This window comes from Ornithorhynchus anatinus, chromosome X1 (assembly GCF_004115215.2).
Source record: "Ornithorhynchus anatinus isolate Pmale09 chromosome X1, mOrnAna1.pri.v4, whole genome shotgun sequence".
In the NCBI taxonomy this organism is placed as follows: domain Eukaryota; kingdom Metazoa; phylum Chordata; class Mammalia; order Monotremata; family Ornithorhynchidae; genus Ornithorhynchus; species Ornithorhynchus anatinus.
Window position 1 is genome coordinate 80,996,866 of NC_041749.1, and position 20,840 is coordinate 81,017,705.

Below are 20,840 nucleotides of genomic sequence, written 5' to 3' on the forward strand. Positions count from 1 at the left end.
AATGGCAGGTGACCTTCACAATGGGGAGAGGCCCAACTGAGGTTACCCTCTGTGCCCTTCACTTCCAGGGCACAGAGACCACTGAGATGTTGTCATTTGCAAGTTTAGGAATTTCATCATGGGGCAACAGCATAAACAGATGTTTTGCATACTACAGCTCAGCTGATGGTGGCTTCAATCCATCCACCCATTGGGCCTCATTTCCCTTCTCTGTCGTGCAGAGACTCAGAGGGATCAGGAAACTTTATAATTCAGGAGACCTAGTTGGCCTAACAAAGGACATGGCGGATTTCAGTCGGAGGATGAGAGAAATTTGGGACAGAATCTTGGTTATACCACTGATTGGCTCAGGGAATCAAAACATGCATCTTGACCCCTGGTTTTGAGCCTCAGAGTCCCCCTTAACTGAGAAAAACAAACCCTTCCCCTACTTACCTCATAGGGTGGCTGCAAAGTTAAATGAGAAAACTTTTGGAAAGGACACTGGGGATGAATGAGGTTGCGGGCACCACTTTACAAACAGGTCGTGCTTATTCATACCCAGTTTCAGGAGAAGACCAAAAAAAAAAAAAAAAGTACCAACCCCTGCTCTCCGGAAGGTTTCGTAGGCAAAGAAAGGACAAGAGATTTAAGTAGCATTAGACAGAAAATCAGAATGCTCAGAGTCCCAGTGCGCCTTCAGCCACTTGGGTGGGATGATGATTCAGCATTCAAATATGACAGTCTAGTCTCAATATAACCTGCATCCCAAATCTATTTGTTTTTTGAGTTTTTTGGAGAGGTGGGGGGAGGGGGGCTCAAAAGCCATTCATGCTTCCTCATGGCCAAAGGCTGCTGAGCTCACTCACCCACGTATGGAGTTTCAATGCAAGCATTTCTTGGAGGACTTTAATTTTAAGCCTCAGACTAAAGGGGGTAGGATTAAGGTACGACGGGGCCTAACCAGGGGGGTCAGAGGGTTCTTTTATGAAAAAGATTAACTAAAATTCAAATAGCTAATCTATTACCGACCAGGCCCCTAAGCACCAATGCATAAGCCCAGTCCCATCCCACAGGCAAATTGCTCACTTTAGGATGGGTAATTCTGGCTCTTGGAGGAGAGCTCTTAACTTTTTTCAAGAATGTAATGGTGAAGGGGTAAAAAATGAATGTATTCAGGTGAAATCCTTAAGAAGTCCTGGATGTGGCACATTGGACACAGCCTGTGGCAATAATATGCGTAGCCAAATGTAATTCTTCCAGACACCTCTAGCTCACTTCTACGTTTCATCAAGTCCTTAAGACAATTTTTGATGACTCTTCCTTTCATATGTTACGGATCTCTCTCCTCCTCTCAACTGCCACAGACCTTATTCGATCCTTAACCAGTTTGGGTCCATTCTATGGCAGGTCTCTCAGCCAGCCTTCAGCCTAGGCTCCTATGGCCCCCAGCACTCTAATTATTCTAATTTGGGCTTTCGTCCTTCAAATATTTGGCTCCTATATATCTCCATAGAATTGTGACCATTTTTCTTTCACTCTGCTCTGATGTTTGTACTGGTTCCCGTATTGGACGGTAAGTGCCTTAAGAGTAGGAAAACGGGTCTTCTCTCCTTGCTCTGATTTCCCCACAGCACCTGGCCCGAGGCTCTCCCGACCAAATGTAGCTGACTCATAATAGGAGAGTCTCTCCCTCTCCCTCCTTGGAGCCTCTAAGGTCCCATCTGCTAATGCCCCTCCTCTTTCTTCAGGAGACAGGTAAAAAAAACTGTGAACCGGGAAGAAACCTCTTGTTTCCTATGATAGGTCACTCCAGATGGAGGATTCTGGCAAAACTAAAGTATGCAAGCCACTTGTCCTCCATTTTTACTTCTGTTTCAAGAGCTTGATCTAGTCAAAGGATATTCTCCTTCAAGTGGGTGGTGATGGAATTCCTCCTGCACTATGTTATTTTATGAGTAACCAGTAGTGAGGTATTAACCGGCAGTTCTTGGTCTAGTACACAATAGGCACTTAATAAATACCGATGATGCTGACGATGATGACGGCGCTAAGCCTGTTGCTCTCTTCACAGAATTTAGCTGGGGGAACTTTTCCCTGATTCCCTACTGCAAATTTTAGTTTAAACTGGCAAGGTATCCAATGTTTCTCTGCGCTGTGCATTCGCATTCAACACAGCACTGTGGACTAAAAATACAGGAAAAGCTGTGTGCAGCCTGAAATAATAATAATGATGATAACGATAATAAAAGTGGCATTTTTCAAGCACCTACTATGTACCAATCACTGTAATAGGGGCTAAGGTGGATGCAAAACACAGTCCCTGTCCCACATGGGGCTCACAGGCTTAAGGAAGGAGAACAGGTATTTCACCCTCACTTTACAAATGAGGAAACTGCCTATGGCCCAGGCAGATTTTCAGCTGTTTTCCTTTTTTAAAGCCATTTCAGAATGTCATGAGTGAAAGGAATAAATCTGTAACACACTAGTTACTTAGGGTTTTTGCACCTTTTTTAAATTTTTGGTATTCAAGGAAAATCTGTTAAAAATTCCAGTTGGACAGTCACGTTTCCTTCATGGCTTGGGCAGTTGTTGAGAGTGGAACAGCTCACAAATAGGCATCCTAATCTCCAAAACCTTCTCAGACTCGCTGCAGAGGCAAGCAAGTGGCATCTGTGATCGCACACAGCAAAGGGACAAATGAAGTAACTGACTCAGGACTCCACAGTGACGAACTTCTCCCTCCTACCTTGGCTATCCTGTCGGGCAGCAATGCCCGCTGACATGTCAGAGGATATTTACAGCAATCTTCTTCCGTCACGGGGAATGGCTTCTGGTTTGCAAAAACAACTGGGTTGGTACAGAAGACCATCCACTGATCAGGGCAACTCACCACAATTCAGGAATCCTGGTCACCCTGTTCTTCCCAATCATTCACCTTCCGGCTTCATCTGTGCTTCAAACCACTCAGTGTACTAGCTATTTAGTAAATTGCTCTACTGTTACTCATTCCACTGCACACCCACTCTCCAAACTACCTGCTCCTTGGTTTCATACCAAGGTGGTCACTTAAACACTAATTATAATAATAGAAAGACCCAGGTGGACAAGAGACATGATTGAAGCCTATAAAATCACAGAGGTGGAAGCTGAGCAAATACAAAATTGCTGCTCACTAAAACCCGTGACACTAGGATGAGATGACATCCATCGAAGCTTGAGGAGGACAGATTCAAAAAAGCAATAGGGAGCATTTCTTTTGCAAAAGATTGTTCTGTATATGGAATCTGTTACCACGGAAAGTTGGATCTACTGAAATTTTCAATATTAAAATAAGGGGGATTTGGATATATTCATGGACGAGACATCTATCACAAATTTCTAGAGGGGAAAAAGGCATATAAAGGGACAAAGTTGGTGATGTTAGTACATAACCAAAAATTAGCATGGAAACCTAAGGATCCTGTTACCACTACTGAAGACAAACAAGTCAGTTCTACCATAATGCGTTTTCTCTCTGCATTTTGGGTAGATGCCATTGCAGAATTAGGGAAGATTCTTCCAAAGACATACACCGGTCTGGCTACAGGAAGACTGGGGTCAGAATTAACTCATGCACACAGGTAGCAACAGGCACAGCACAAGTAGTAAAACACAAGTTTCTTGGGAATGCGATCCGTGTTAGAGGAAAACTGACTCCCGGGGCTGGAGAGATCATTGGTAAGACCCAGTAGGTGCATTTCTTATGTCACATTCTTATGGACCTGGATTTGAGAGAGGTCACTAATGTACTACTGGACGGAAGGTTAGGTTTGCCAAGGGAAAAATTTATGAGGGGTTAAGAAGGATTTAAATTGATTCGTGGGGATAAAAGAAGGATATTAAATGGTGTGCCCTGAAACATTATTAGAATAGATGCCAAAGAGGCAAAACACTGTTCCTCTGAGCAGCCTATTGTCATTGTTGGAGAGACCACTGGTGTGGTCCAGTTGCAGCATTTCTTATGTTCCTAGCTGAGAATTACTCTCCACACACCCAGGGAAGACAAAGAGGCACAACTCACAACTCTAACATCCTAAGTTCAAATTTGGCTTGGAAGTCGTAATGAAATCATCAAATCGAAATATATCCTTGGATATCATCGTCCTGTGCATCTAAAGGTGAGGTTGTCAGTGACTGAAAAGACCGTGTGGCCGATACTGCGTTTGTCACAGCCTCACGCAACAGCTGAACAACTACTGGTGTAGTCCTGGCCTGGAAAAGCAGCGATATTTCTGGTCAGAACTCTTCTGCTAAAAAAGTTCTCCTTTGCAGGCTTACTGGAACAGGAATGGCAGACTGCTATAGTTTCCTCTCTGGCCTAAGGTCCCTTAGATCTGCTCTCAGATCCCGCCTTTCCATAAGCCCTAAGCTCAGACTGAATTGCTTAAACAAACTATTATTTCCATATTTCTCCTTAGAAAACACGTCACTTTAGTTTAGAAACAGAATTCATAAAGAGATTTAAATGCACTCTATCCACTAGTGGATAATCCCTTTCCCAGGAGACTGCTACCTTAAAGATCAGCCTTTAAAATCCCCCCCTCAAAAGTCAACTCCTTCAGGTGACTTTCCCCAACCATCCTGGCTATGCCATCCCAACAGCCACCTTAGTAATCAATAGTATTTAATGAGTGCTTGCTGTGTGCAGAACACTGTACTAAGCACTTGGAAGAAGGCAGTACAACAGAGCTGGTAATAGATGTGCTACCTGACCACGAGGAGCTTACATCATCTGTAAGCATTTCAGTCGGCAGTTTCACCGTCCTCCGTGTCCCAGAAGTTTGGGGTCATCCTTGCCTCTTCTTCATTCGGTCTGCTGCCAAATTCTGTTGGTTTCTCCTACATAATATCTCTCTGATCTTTCCTGTCCTTTCCACCCAAACCTCAATCACCCTGTTACAAACTCTGATCTTGGCTCGCCTAGACTACTGCAATTAGCTTTCTCGTTGGTCTCCTAGCCTAGAGCCTCTCTCCCCAACCCCTATCCCCAATCAATACTAAACGCTGCTGCATGGATTATCTTTCTGAAGCACCTCTCCACTAACATCTCTCCTCTCTTCAAAGTCCTCCACCTGCTCCCTGCGCCTCTTCACATCAAACAAAAATCTCCTAACAATCGGCTTCAAGGTCCTCTGCCATCTGGTCCACATTTTACCTATCTGTTCTCTTCACCCACTGTCTTCACTCAACTCTCTCACCCCTGATCTTTAGCTCACATCGTTCCCTCTCCTCTTCCTTCCTCTCCACATCGGACAGCACCCCCTCCCCCCAACCCACAGTTCTCCCTGCAGTCGAATTCCTCCAAAACTCCCACCTCCTCCAACAAGCTTTCCCCCTGTAATTTCCCAGCACTCTGAGCAGTAACATCTCTTTAGCCATCTCTAGCATTTATGAACTTATAACCGTGAGAGCTAAAGAGGATGCATCTCCATTCTATTTTGCCAGGGTTGTAAGCATTTTTATGTTTGTCTCTCTCTTTAGTGTGTATGCTCCTTGTGGGCAGGGATCATGTCACTTCATTATTCTGTATTGCCCAAATGCAATACAGTGGCACTCAATAAATGCTGCTACTAAATTTGTTATTTAACTTTCATCTTATTTCTGTTATCTCACTTATACTTAAAACACACCTAGTGAGTGATCAATAAATGCTGCTACGACATTTGCTATTTATTAACTTGCATCTATTTCTATTACTAATTATTTATATATTAATATTAATATTATTTCTATTCTTTCACTTATACTTAACATATATTTTGCATTTGTCAATTCCTACCCAATTGCCTGTATCATTGAACTGTTGAGGGAAACGATCAATGTCTTTTTCATGTTTTCCCAGATGTGTACTACAGTGATCTGCACGGGTTCCAGTGGGTGCTCCTACTGAAGAAGCGGGGACCAAATGATTTTGCCACAATCAGAGATGAAATCGGTGGCTTCTTTACAAAATGTTATGGCCCGGTCGGGTGGCCTTACAAACCTCTGCTCAGTTGCCATGACCGAGAAAGCTCCACTGTTCTCCTTTCAAATTGCCCTAGACTCATCCACCTAGGAAATGTGGAGCAAAGGTAAGAACGGCCAGGAAACCGACTGAAATTTCCCATTTTCGATCAATCAATCGTATTTATTGAGTACTTACTGTGTGCAGAGCACTTTGCTAAGTTCTTGGGAGAGCAGAATATAACAGAGGTTGGTAGACATGTTCTCTGCCCACAAGGAGCTTACAGTCTAGAGAGACAGACAATATAAATAAATTACGGAGATTACATTTCTCTCCGGCTTCGTTCTATCTGCCACAGCTGAAACCAGAGAGCAATCAATGCTGGAATAGAGTTCTTTTCTCTATCTGAAAAAGAGACTAAATCTCCAGGAAGTCATTTTTCTCCTGAGTTGAACTCTTGGCTTCCAGACTTTTGGGGGTAAGCCTATTGCAGAATCCTCAAATGGATACTTCCCACTGAAATAGCAAATTATTGTGCACCTACTGCATCATTCTCTTTCACCTAAAGATAATTATTGGGAGGGTGACTGAAGGAAAATTGCCTTTCCTCAGAGGGACAAGGGGAATTCAAGAGTAGCACTCATCTGCATACAATTTCGGAGAAGGAAATGGACTGAATCAATGATGCAATTTGGTCACCGGTTTTCATTTATTTTAAAGCCCTGGAGACGCTCAGGGTCAATCTAAAGATCTCCATTACTGCTTCCCTCTGCTAAAACCCTAACCCTTAAACTATTCCTCAGGTACTTCAAAGATTAACTTTTACCTTCTGGACTTATTGTATTCTCCCGAATGTGTCTCCTGGAGGTGGCTACATTTAGAGAGACTCTAAGTCTAGTGGTCTGTTGGAAGGAAATGGAGTTTGAGAGAAGACAAGAGCTAAAGGACCATCATCCCAAGGTTAAAAACACAAGCGAAGCAAAACTGTGAAAGTCCAAGAGCAAGCAATCAATCGATCAATGGTATTTATTGAGCACTTACTGTGTGCAGAGCGCTGTACTAAGTGCCTATCCAGGTACTCCGGAGAGTCCAAGGAAAATATTTTGAAACATCCCACATGAAGACACGCAACCGAAGGCTACCCTGACCATGGACTGATGATTGTTTTGGCCGTCAGGCCGATCACTTGGCAAATTTTCCAAACCAGTCACAGTGAAGAATGGGTTGAGAAGGAGGCGGTGAGTTAAAAGGGCCGAAGTGGCCACCTGGCAGATTTGGAGTGAGGTGGAGATCACCAAAGTATTTTGCCAAGTACTTAGTACACTGCTCAGCACACAGTAAGCCATCAGTAAATGCGATTAATTGACTGACTGATCAAAGCCTACACTAGTTACTTCTGCCACCAATTCACTCCGTGAGCTGATGGAAAAAAGAAAAAAATCACTGGGCCAGCCTGATCTAGACGGTAGAAATGCATATGAAAATTGTGTTCAGAACAAAGAGTGACAACGCCTTGCAATGGGAACCAACCTACAAGTTGAAATGTGGGTAGTTTTATTGAACCCTTCCTTCTAATCCCTTGTCAGGAGGCCAAAGGTTCCATGGAAAGTAATACCAAATCCTCCCTCATGTGTTCAGTTAAGTTTAGGCAAACTTTTCCCCCAGCTTGGCATTACCCCAAAGCCACTCCTCCCTATCTAGTCTAATTCCACCTCTGCTAAGAGGAACTAAACCCTTGTAAAGTCAAAGGTGAAAAAAAGATAACCAGTTATGCCTGACCCTAAAATGTTGCTTCTAATTGGAGACCTCAACTGGGGGTTGAAGAAACAATAAGACAATTTCATAGGCGCTCAGTCCTTTTTGTCAATGTTATACGTGGGCCATACTCAATATCAAATGGCAAGACAATATCACAAACGATGAAGTTTGAGAATGTAGTCAGTCTCTACGCTCACCTTAACACAACTGGGTGGGTGGGACACATGAGGAGAATGAGCTACGGTCTGGAGAGCTAAAATTAGAAAAACCAAAAGCAAAGAGGCCAGAGGAAACTTGTTAAAAGACTTAGTAAAACAAAGCCTCAAATGATGCTTTATTCCAGCTGAGAACTGGGAGACAATTGCAGAGGATAGACCGGTACAGGGTACTGCTATCAAGAAAGGGGCGGCTCTTTTCAAGGAACAATTTTATAAGGAACGAGAGGCAAGAAAGCAAAAAGAGAAAACAACCTCAGGCACGTAAGCATTAGACACAGCACCACAACCAGGAACAGGCTTTTTGTACGCACAGTACGGCCTGGACTGAGGGGCACTGCATCATCCACACGCACCCTCCTAGGTGAATTTCACCAGCAACCCTTAGGATTAAATACCAGAAGCCAAAATGCCAGTAACACTGCCAAAGACAGCCACACTCTTTGTATACAGTCCTACAAATATCAGTTCAGGGTTGGAGGAACTTCAACTACATTAGAAGATCGCCAACTTTCTGACTCTGATCCTCACTGCACCCCGAAACAAAATGGCGGCTCCAATTCTGTGTGGGATTTAAATTACACAAGCAGGGGTAGACCCCCAGGGAAAAGAAAAGAATCATTCAATCGTATTTATTGAGTGCTTACTATGTGCAGAGCACTGTACTAAGCACTTGGAATGAATCGACTTGGGCAAAGCTGGAACACACGATGATTTGGGGATCTGGAGTCGTCCCCTGATTAAACCCATGAGGTCTCCTGAGAGGGTTTCGAACTAGTTTTCTAGACGCCGTATTAAAGGAGATGAAGAAAGGGAGGGAGGTGGCTTGCTGCACAGGAAAACATGGGTTGGCTTGAAAAAAAAATGCACAGAGGTCAAGTGGAAAGAAGCAACCAAGGCAGAAAAGAGACCGTTAGGAGCCGCCCCGGGTGTTTCCACAACCACCCCGCAAGTTGGAGTGAACCACCTAACGGGGTAGATTCGGTCTGTGGACCACAGATTGCCCACTCCTGGTCTAGGAGAAGACAGTCTATAGAGTTGGAGGACTTACAGAAAGGAGGACTGATAAGTGGGCTTCAATCTACCTCCCTTCCCTTTCTCTGTTAACAGAAGGATAGCTGAATTGACAGGACCAGTGGGAACGGGAAATTAAAGCTGGGTATCTTGGAGGGGCAGCTCATCTCAGCTCACCTACAGTTCTCAGCACCCGCCCCTTGCTGCCTATAATATACAATTGGCTGCATCCCGGCAAAGTGATTCACCTTATTCAGTGTTTACTCGGCAGCTTCAATTTAACTTTGAGATCTTTTCACCTAGTAGACCTACGTGTGTGGTTCGACGCTTGGGGCCATTGGGGGCTGCACACCTTTAGTGAAGAGTGCTAGGGGTGAAATGGTTTAAAACACAGAAGTACAGCCACCTGCACCTGCAACGGCTCCTTCCTGACTCCAAATCAGCACAGAATATAATCGCTGCACACGCCACACAGAGCCACACGGCATGCTGGGAGTTGCCAGCTGTACCACAGCTGGCTGCTGGGGAGATAAGAGTCGCCGCAGGTGGAAGCTTCTGATTCTGAGCTGGGCGGGGAGATTTGGGTTTAAATTGCTATTCCTCCCGCCGGGTACATTTATTGCTTTTGTCAGCAAGCCCCTAGAATGTTTCAACTCTATATTGGGGCCTGTCAAACCAGAGGATGGGAAGGGATATGGAAACCCAGTTAAACAAATCAAAGACTGAGCTAATTTAACATGTCCAGAAAATTAATTTTCTATGCTCCATTAAAGGGGCTCTAATCCACATATTCACAGAGGGAAGGTCAGTGCCACCCTCGCTGACAAAAATACCCAGCAGGGCCCCTCAGTCAAGACCACTGTTCCCTCCCCGTGCCTTGAAAATGGGAATTACTGCCAATCACTGCCAAGAAGTCCATTATAGGGAGTTGGTACCAATAAAGCACTGACGCTTCATTAAACCACAGGAATATAACTTGGAGCCCATGTGACAATTTCCTACACTGAGAATCGCCTACCTTTTGTTCATTTGAAATCGGACCTTTACAAAACAGCCTTTAAAAGCAGCACAAGTATAAATGAAGGGTCACCTGGCCAGGCCTCTCCTTTAGAGAAACCGCTGGCGATGGCCCCTGTCCCTCCCTCCCCTCTACTTCTTGGCAAGGAAGTTCCAGCGCCTAATACTCCAAACGCAAATGGAGCCAGCCCTCAGGCAAAGCTAAGGACAACTGTTTCAGAAGTCAGATCTGAAAGGGAAAGCAAGGTATGATCACCAGTCTCCTCTACCTCAGTTCCCTCCTGGTCATCACAGATCAAGCCATCCAGTGCAGAGCCGAAGGTGAGCGCCAGCATGACATCTTTGACTTCCTGATGACGCAGCAGGACACCTGCTCACCTTTCATCCCACCCTGGTAACCGTGCCCCCGCCTACTGACTTGTCCTCATCCGACCTGCCCCGCCGGTGCCAGGCCAGCCTTTCTCCCACGTGATAATTGGGCTCTTTAACCTGCTCCACCATCGCTACCTCCATCTCTTCCCTGCCACACTGGTTCCACTGGGGCGTGCGCTACCCGGACCCTCCAAAGCCACGGAGCTGGCGCAGGACACAGCCAGGTCGGGAAGAAGGGAGGCTCCTGGGTGGTACTAGTTTAATCAAGGCTAACAGGGTCTGCGTGGAGGGGGGGCGGTGGGGAGGGCAAGTAGGAGTCTACAGCTCGGGCAAAGTTCAGACAGTAGGGTGGGACGAAGTGTGAAAAAGCATCACGTTTCCTCATGAAGTAAATGATGTGTCACTGTTGGGGAGCCGAAATGGCATATCACACCCATGCTGCTGGGCTATAAGGGGTCAAGATGCATTTTATTTCTATGCATTCATTCAGTGGCATTTATTGAGCACTTACTGTGTGCAAGGCACTGTACTAAGCGCTTGGGAGAGTACGATATAACAAGAGACACATTCCCTGCCCAAAACAAGCTCACATTCTAGCAGGAGAGACAGACCTTGCTATACATAAATAAATAAATTACAGATATATGTGCCGAGGGGCTGGGAAGGGGGCGGGGATGAATGAAGGGAGCAAATCAGGACGGCGCAGAAGGGAGTGGGAGAGGAGGAGAGGAGGGATTAAGTCAGGGAAGACTTCTTGGAGACCAGCCTTCAATAAGGCTTTGAAAGAGGGGAGAGGGATTGTCTGTCTGATATGAGGAGGGAGGGCGTTCCAGGCCAGACAGGATGTGGATGAGAGGTCAGCAGCGAGATAAACGAGGTCTAGGTACGGTGAGGTTAGCATTAGAGAAACGAAGGGTGCGGGCTGGGTTGTGGTAGGAGAGTAGTGAAGTGAGGTAGGAGGGGGCAAGGTAATGGAATGTTTTAAAGCCAGTGGTGAGGAGTTTTTGTTTGATGCGGAGGTGGATGGGCAACCACTGGAATCTCTTGGTGGGGGAGGGGGGGAGGGGTGGTAGGGAAGGGAACATGGTCTGAAAATTTCTGTAAGAAAAAGAACCGGGCAACAGAGTAGGGTATGGACTGGAGTGGGGAAAGATCGGAGGCTAGGAGGTCAGCAAAGAGGCTGATAGAATAATCAAGGAAGGATAGGATAAGTGCTTGCATTAACATGGTAGCCGTTTGAATGGAGAGGAAGGGACGGATTTTAGCAACGTTGTGAAGGTGGGACTGACAGGATTCAGTGATGGCTCGAATATGTGGGTTGAATGACCGAGAGGAGTCAAGGATAATGCCAAGGTTTGTACAGGTTTGTGAGACAAGAAGGATGGTAGTGCTGTCTACAGTGATGGGAAAGTGAGCGGGAGGCCAGGGTTTGGTGGGAAAATAAGAAGTTCAGTTTTAGCCACATTAACTTTGAGGTGACGAGAGGACCTCCAAGTAGAGATGACTTGAAGGCAGGAGGAAATGCAAGACTGCAGAGAGGGAGAGAGATCATGGCTGGAGATGGAGATTTGGGTATCATTTGCATAGAGGTGGTAGTTGAAGCCGTGGGAGCGAATGAGTTCTCCAAGGGAATGGGTATAAATGGAGAATAGAAGGGGACCCAGAACTGAACCTTGAGGGACACCCAGAGTCAGGGGATGGGAGGCAGAGGAGGAGCCTGCAAAAGAGACTGAGAATGAACAGCCTGAGAGATAAGAGAACCAGGAGAGGAGAACCACAGTGTCAGTGAAGTCGAGGTTCGAAGCGGGTGGTCAACAGTGTCAAAGGCAGCTGAGAGGCTGAGGAGGATTAGAATGGAGTAGAGGCCATTGGATTGGGCAAGGAGATAGTGACCTTTGAGAGAGCAGTTTCTTTGGAGTGAAGGGGACAGAAGCCAGATTGGAGGGGGTCAAGGAGACAACTGGAGGAGAGCAACTTGAAACAGCGGGTGTAGACAACATGCTCAAGGAGTCTGGAGAGGAACATTTGCACTGCTGAGGACTCCTTGCCCATTCTCCTACGGAACACATTTTCTGGGTCTCTCGGGTCCCCAGCAGCCAATTCCTAGGGGACCTTCCTAGAGAGTTTAAGGCACATTTTGAGGGGGGATTTCGGTACGATCGCTTGACAACCTGATACCCTGATACATTTGTCTTATTTCCGGATCTATTATTTCAAGGATCATCCTATCATTTACGTTTCCTGGCTGTGTAATCTTGAGGACAGGATTCCCATCTTCTACTTTCATTCTGGTCTCGAAGCACTTAGTATGGTGCTCTGCACACAACAGGTGCTCAATATCATTAATTGATTGATTGGATTTTTTTTGCCTAGTTTCTGCCTGGCACCATCAGAAGAGGGCAAAAGAGATATCACCCACGGTCAACAACAACTCTGGTCCAAATTCTAGTCAGAAAATCCTAATTCTTTTGCTTTGATCTCTTCGAAGAGCTAGAAGCTTAGAACTGCATAAATACAGAATTTCTGGTCACCGACTTACATGGGACTTAAGACTTGCAGTTCCTAGGTATTTCTTGTCTTTTAAACTCAGCTCTACCCAGCCACCTTTTTTCGCTCCCTTTTACAAGCAACATCACAATGTTCCCAAATGACTAAGGACCCTGCAGCACACCAATCAACAAGGCAAGAAGCTGCTTCAGTGGGCCAAAACTGTTGACGAAATCACGCGTGACCCAATTAGTTATGTCATCCTATTTACCGAGATAAAACATCAACCAAATTCCATGTATTGAAATCACTTGAAAAGACTTTGATCTTAAACACTACGGAATAACAAAGGAGGCAAAAGTTGGCAGTAGATTCACCAGCAGTTCATGGCCCAAGACCCAGTCCAGTCAGGAGAAGCCAATAGGAATTTTTGGTTATTGAGGCGTAGCTCACTGGGAGCAGACCCAGATTGCTTGGCTCTAACGATAAACAGTTCAAATTCCATATGGCAGAGCAACCTCAAATTCATTTCTAGAACTAAAGCCCATATGGGCCAGAAAGTTTAGAATACAGACCATCCCCTTAAAGAATGCTACACATCATGGCCTGGACCTTGGTTCTCCCAGGAGGGAGTCAGAAGCAAGAGTTTCTACCAGAGCTTTCTAGCGAGATGGATACCGGCACAGCAAAGCTATCCAGAGCAGAACAAACGTTTTAATCTAGTGACTCACCAGGAAGTCTGTTCATGTTGACACCTTGAGCTGAGAGTCCTATTCCCATGTACCTTTAAAAAAAAAGGGGGGGGGGGGAGGTGGGGTTAGCAAAAGATTACAGTCATGTGCATTCTTCGGGGGGAGAAGAAAAGTGAAGTGAGATAGAATGGATAAGACAATAAAACGGGAAAAACGATCAACATCCCTAGGGTTTTTGAAAAATTTAGATTCTTGAATGGAATCGAGTACAGCTGACCCAATGGGCCTTCAGCAGCTACGGAGACTAGGATCTCATTACACCGAGAATTTCTGCTACGTTTTCCACTACTCATTGATTTTAAAAGTAACCAACAGCCAGTATCTTGTGTCCCTCCACCAGGTGAGAGTGTCTCCATAATTTTCTAGAATTGGAGTAAGAAGAGAAGTTATGTAAAGTCCAGCTACTGGTTCTACTCATCTAGGATACCAGTACAGTTTAATATGACAAAACGTATTTGACAAAACAAAAAACACGGTGAAAATCCAATATGATGCTCCAAAAGCTCAACAAAAGATACCATGCCACCAGACTGGTCTTCCCTAGGATAAATTGAATTAAGTTGGAAACACCCTCCCTCTTCCCTTTCCTGTCCAGGCTCCTTGAACCCATTACTCCCACTTCTTTTCCACCAACTCTCTTCCTGACCCACTACAGTCAGGTCATCATTGACTGGCTCATAGCCAAATTCAACAGGCTCTACTCTGTCCCAATCTTCTTCGATACTCTTGGCTGCCTTCGACGCTGGCTCCCTTAGCCTTAGAATGAGAGTTGATCTTGGTTTTGCCTACTAGTCATCCCCCGCCCGGTTCTCCTTCTCCATTTCCTTTTCTGCCTCCTGTTCTTCTTCTCATCCCTAACTTTGTGTGGCCTGCACACTCTGGGCTGAGTCCCTTGCTCTTCTCTCTTTATGCTCTTAGGGAACTCATCCATCAGCTATCATCTGACATACTGTGACATACTCACAGATCTAGCTCTCCAGCCCTGACTATTCACCTGCTATCCAATCCTCCACCTCCTCTTGCCTTCAGGACATCTTCGCTTGGATGGTCCACCAGCACCTCAAACTCCACAAGTCCAAAACTGAATTTCTCATCTTCCCTCCTAAACCCCTCCTCTCTTCTCATCTCCCCCGATGACAGCATCCTCCTCTTCCTTTCTGTGACCCAAGCCCCAAACCCCACTATCGTCCAAGATTCCTCACCGTTGTTTCTGCTCTCACATCCAATCAGTTGGCAGATCCACCCCATCCTCTCTACCCATAAAGCCATGGACCTGGTTCAGGCACTTGCCACATCACAAACAGACTATTGTATCAACCTCCTCACTGGTCTGCAGTGTCACCTAATGATAAAGAGCCCAGACCTGGGAGTCAGAGGACCTGCATCCTAATCCCAACTCTGCCAAATGTCTGCTGTGTGACCTTGGGCAAATCTCTTCACTTCTCTGGACCTCAGTTTCCTCATCTGTAAAATGGGGATTCAATGCCTGTTCCTCCTCCTAGACTATGAGCTCCATGTGGGAGAGGGACTGGGTCTGACCTGGTTATCTCGTACCTACTCCAGCGCTTAACACAGTGCTTGGCACTGGTAAATGCTTAAAAATACCACAATCATTATTATCATTGGTCTCCCTGCCTCCAGCCTGCCCTGCTTCAGTCCCAATCAACATCATGAAACATCCCTCAGCTAGTCTCCCCTCTCCTCAAACTCCTCCAATCGTTACCCATTTCTTTGCGCATCAAGCGAAGATAGAATTTCCCACTGGCCTCAAGGCTCTGCATTAGCACTCTCCTCCTTGTTCTTTGGCCCTCCTTGCCAATTATTTCCCTGCTCACACGTTTTGCTCCTCCCAAGCCCACCTCTTGGCTGGACCTCTCTTTCAGCTTTCCTGCCTCTAGTGCTTAGATCACATTGTCCCCAGTTCCCTATCCCACCAAATCTGCCAGACCACAGTCCTGCAACATCCCACCTTGTCCAATAAGCCTTCCCTGATTAATCATCAGCACCTTGAAAATTCTCCACCCTTCAGCTAACCTCCTGCACTTACAAATGTATTTATATCCACCTCTACCACTTGTGCATATATGTACATTGGAATGAACCATTCAACTTTATCTATTCTGATTACAATGCTTCAGAATATTTCTATATCTGTCTTCCTCATTGGAGTGGAAGCCTCTTATGAGCAGGGAATGTGACTTGCGGGTCTGTCGTATCTCCCAAGTGCGTTGATCTCAGTAGGTTTTCAATCAGTAACATCACTACCACGGGCTGCTAGAATAGAATATCACTTTCAGCAACTGAACTTCCAGAGTCTAGTACAATGTTGATAGCATCTGCCAAAGGTTCGGGGAGATTCAAAGAACAACACAGGCACAGAAATAGCTCATATAACCCCGTTCCTCAACTTTTCCAAACAGGGCTTAGGTGATGTCCTGGACTATGCTGACCAGACGTTAAAAAAAGTGTTCTGATCATCTTGTATCTCAGCCAGGACTTTGGCACACACTAAGCACGAAATACCCATCATCACGATACAGTTATTACCATTATTGAATGAATTAATGGTAACAAGGAAGATAATGAGCATAAACATGCTTGTTCCACTTTAGGGCAAAGGTCCTGGAAGGTACAGGTAATATGTGGCTGGTGACAATCGCCCATCAACATATTTGAATCCCAAATAACCCCCGAGTCAAAAAAGATGCAGTCAGTCTATTCTCACCACCCTGGCTCTGACCTCCTTTTAAGGAAAGTCCCAAACAGCGGGTAACCAAGATGTTCTTCCTCTAATACATCCTGGAACACTAACTTCTTCTTAAGTCTATGGACCACAAGGGACAATGATAATTTTGACTAGTAGTTCCAATCCTGTCACTCCTAATGCAGCGTGAAGCAGCGTGGCTCAGTGGAAAGAGCACGGGCTTTGGAGTCAGAGGTCATGAGTTCGAATCCCAGCTCTGCCACTTGTCAGCTGTGTGACTGTGGGCAAGTCACTTCACTTCTCTGTGCCTCAGTTACCTCATCTGTAAAATGGGGATGAAGACTGTGAGCCCCACGTGGGACAACCTGATTCCCCTGTGTCTACCCCAGCGCTTAGAACAGTGCTCGGCACATAGTAAGCACTTAACAAATACCAACATTATTATTATTATTATTAATGCCAAGAGAGAGCGTCAGTTCCTAATAATAATAATATTATTTGTTAAGCCCTTACTGTGTGCCGAGCACTGCTCTACACACTGAGATAGATACGAGGTAATCAGGTCGTCCCACGTGGGACTCGTATTCCTAATCCCCATTTTACAGATGAGGTAACAGGTAGAGAGAAGTTTAGTGACTTGCACAGCAGGCAAGTGGCGGAGCCGGAATTAGAAGCCACGTCCTCTGATTCCCAAGCCCATGCTGTTGTAATAATTAGTATTTGTTAAGTGCTTACTATGTGCGTAGCACTGTATTAAATGCTGGGGTAGATACAGATTATTAGTAATAATAATAATGATAATGGTACTTGTTAAGCATTTAATTACTATGTGCCAAGCACTGTTCTAAGCACTGGGTAATTAGGTTGGACATTACCCTATAGGTAATAGGTAACTCTGTCCCACACTGGGTTCACACTCAATCCCCATTTTACAGATGAGGTAGCTGAGGCCCAAAGAAGTGACTGGCCCAAGGTCACACAGCAGACAAGCTGCGGAGCCAGGATTAGAATCCAGGTCCTTTTGACACCCAGGCCTGTAATCTATCCACCAAGCCATGCTGTTAATCCGATTGGAAATAGTCCCTGGCCCATAAGGGGCTCCCAATCTAAGTACAGGTATTGAATCCCCATTTTACAAATGGGGAAACAGAATTGAATTGCCTAAAGTCACACAGCAGGTAACTGGTGGATGCGAGATTAGAACTCAGGTTTTCAAACTCCCAGGCCCAGGTTCTTTTCATTAGGCCACGCTGCTTCTCCATCTCGCACAGTTTTAACATGGAATTTGAGGGCATATCCAGAATCCAATCATGCTTATTTTCACCCTCCTTCCTCACACCCTGATGTTAAGAAAGCCAAGTTAGGTATTTTAATGGTTTCTAATTAAGCAAAAACCCATGCCACAATCCAAACTCCCAAATGCCACTAACTCAGGCCAAAATAATGTTATCAACACCAGTCATCATCCAGGCAAAAAGAAAACAATGAAAACCACTTGTTAGGAGCATAATGAACACAGGAATGGGGAGCCAGAATACAGTACTGATATTTTTGAGATCAGTCTTTCTGTTCTATATCCATCCCTAAGCAATCATAGAGCACTTGATAAATTTCACTGACATTAGCATTGTCTTATGGTATTTGTGAGGTGCTTACTATGTGTCAGGCACTGTCCTAAGTGCTGGGGTAGATACAAGGTAATCAGGTTGGACGCCATCCATATCCCACATGGGGCTCACAATCGTCATCCCCATTTTATAGATGAAGTAACTGAGGCAAAGAGAAGAGAATTGCCCAAGGTCACACAGCAAACAAGTGGCAGAGCTAGGATTAGAACTCAGGTCCTCCTGACTCCCAGACCCGTGCTCTTTCCACTAGGCCACGCTGCTTCCATTTTTCTTTTTTAACAGGTTGCTCACTGGAAATAAGGGTTCTCTGAAGAGTTAGATGAAATTTTCCAGATCTGGTGAACGAACTACTTTCGGAAAGGCTACTTCATTCAATAGTATTTACTGAGCGCTTACTATGTGCAGAGCACTGTACTAAGCACTTGGAATGTACAATTCGGCAACAGATAGAGACAATCCCTGCCCATCGACGGGCTTACAGTCTAATCGGGGGAGACAGACAGACAAAAACAAGACAATTTAATCACAATAAATAGAATCAAGGGGATGTACACCTCATTAACAAAATAAATAGGGTAATAAAAATATATACAAATGAAGACAGTGCTGAGGGGAGGGGAAGGGAGAGGGGGAGGAGCAGAGGGAAAGGGGGGGAAGGGGGGACTATGTACTCAGACCTCAACATCTCAGCCAATAATAGTATATGGCATCAGGCCAGGGTGGAGAAATATTTCAACTAAGGATCATTTATCAGATTATTCAGCAATCGATAGTATTTACTGAGCACTAACTGTGGGCAGGGCACTATGCTAAGCGTTTGGGGGAGTACAACAATATAATAGCTGGTAGACGTGTTCCCTGCCCACAAGGAGCTTACAGTCTAAAGGACTGCAGATCGTTGCAGATTGAAAATCCTCCCTCCCTCCCTCCTTCCCTCCCTCCAAGGGATGGCCATTGGGAAACCAGCCTTTTCCACCCACTTGGCTCCTTCCAGACACTGGAAGATGGCTTATGACGAGTCATACCCACTGTTTGGGAACAGGAAGCTTATCTTCTCAGTGTTATTGAATTAGTTCCCTGAGATAATGAAGTGTATCATATAGTCACAGGTACAGTACTGCCTCCAGCCCAGAATCTGTACCAACTGCAACCCTTCTCTGCTGGCTCCCCAAACTTTCTCAATAAATTCATTCATTCAACCGTATTTATTGAGCGCTTACTGTATGCAGAGCACTGTACTAAGCACTTGGGAAAGTACAATATAACAAAGTTGGTAGATCCATTTCCTGCCCACAATAAGCTCACAGTCTAGCATTAAGACCCCCCTAATATTTGTTTGCTGAGAGTGAAGACTATTTTTAGTGCCATTAAGATGCAGAAGGTCAGTGAAATCTTCAGAACATTCTCCTTGCAAATGTTCAAAAAGAATTCCCTGGTGTACTTCTTTTATAACGAGAGTCAAACACTGTGCCTGCCTAATCTTTTCCCAGTTTTCAGCTGGGTGCTGGTGGTAGGTTGGGGAGAGTGTACGATGAGGCTTTTAAAGGGCGAGTAGAAAATCTGCAATTTTATGATATTTCTTTTAGGCTGAAGTGTCTCCTAGGAGATGAACTCATCCTTTCCCTTGCAGTGATGCATTGTGAGCGGAAGGGAATAAGCGCTTCAGTTACCAGGTCCCTTCAGAGACCATTCCTCAGAGCCAGGGAAGTAACCAGAAGCCATGTTTGCATTTTTATTAACAAAAGAAAACCAGCCAAGTGGGAAGTGAGCAATGAACTGAAAAAGAGAAACCTGATTTTAAATTTTCTCAGTGGGTGGTAGTGAGGAATGAATAGAATCCTCTCCTCATCCCCTCCACCCGAGTATTCCTCTAAGTGGGGTCTTGCTATTGAGAAACAGCAGATATGGACTGGAGAAAACCCATCCACTTGGAGAAGCAGCATGGCCTAATGGATGAAGCCCGGCCTTGGGAGTCAGAGGACCCGGGTTCTAATCCCGGCTCCACCACTTGCCTGCTGTGTGACCTTGGGCAAGTCACTTCGCTTCTCTGGGCCTCGGTTTCCTCAATTGCAAAATGGGGATTCAACACCTGTTCTCTCTCCTACTTAAGACTGTGAGTCCCATGAGGGACCGTGTCTGACCTGATTTATTTGTATCTACCCATGGCTTAGAACAGTGCTTGACAAATACCATCAAAATAAAACAAAATCCAAAAAAAACTTTAAAATGCTAAAAGTGAAGCCTACAGCTAAGACTTCTCATTGATCAACCCCAAGTGTGCTTCTGTAGCCTGGCAGAAGAGTGAGGGCTCAAGCCCAAGATCAAAAAGACTATGTTATTGGTAAGCTGTGCTAGGCTCTGACTAGGCCAACAAAGTGCCTTTGCTTTACCTGCTCGGGATTCATCATCTATGGCTTGCCAAACACTTCTATCAAATACCCTTCGGAACTGACAGCTTCTACCTGTTTGGCAGCATGACTTAATTAAAGTTCACCCAAGGAGTTGGTGATATCCTGAGAGGGCTGAATTTTCTCAGCTAACATGATTCCAGTCTCAGCCTGTCCAATCCCAGCTGAACCCTGGGGCTTCAGTGTTGGACCGGGCCTGGGGTGGCCACTGATGGTATTCGAGTACTGGACACTCCTTTGCCGACTCTTTCTCCCCTGCCCCAGGACTGGACAGGGGACAGATGGTCCTGCATAAAACCCACACAAGGTGGCACTTGAGGGAAGTGCTGATGTTCATATGTGAATGCCCTGCACCATGACTGCCTGGGATAAACTTCTCCCTAATCTGGGGGGCGGGAACGGGATGAGGGAATCATATAAGGTATTTAAGCGCTTAGTACAGTGCTCAATAAATACCACTGATGGAAATGTACTTGAACTGGGTTGGATTTTTTTTTGAAGGATCTGGCCTGCAGACCAG

The 20,840-nt window shown here is 45.4% G+C and overlaps 1 protein-coding gene across 4 annotated transcripts in view; it reads right to left on the bottom strand.

The window, feature by feature from the left end:
• Positions 1 to 20,840, bottom strand: part of RANBP10 (RAN binding protein 10) — a 101,753-nt gene that overhangs the window by 63,975 nt on the left and 16,938 nt on the right. For all 4 annotated transcript variants that reach the window (XM_029049740.1, XM_029049741.1, XM_029049739.1 and 1 more), the window contains exon 3: positions 13,560 to 13,612. In XM_029049740.1, coding sequence (XP_028905573.1) covers positions 13,560 to 13,612 — 53 coding nt within the window. The remainder of the gene's footprint in view (positions 1 to 13,559; positions 13,613 to 20,840) is intronic.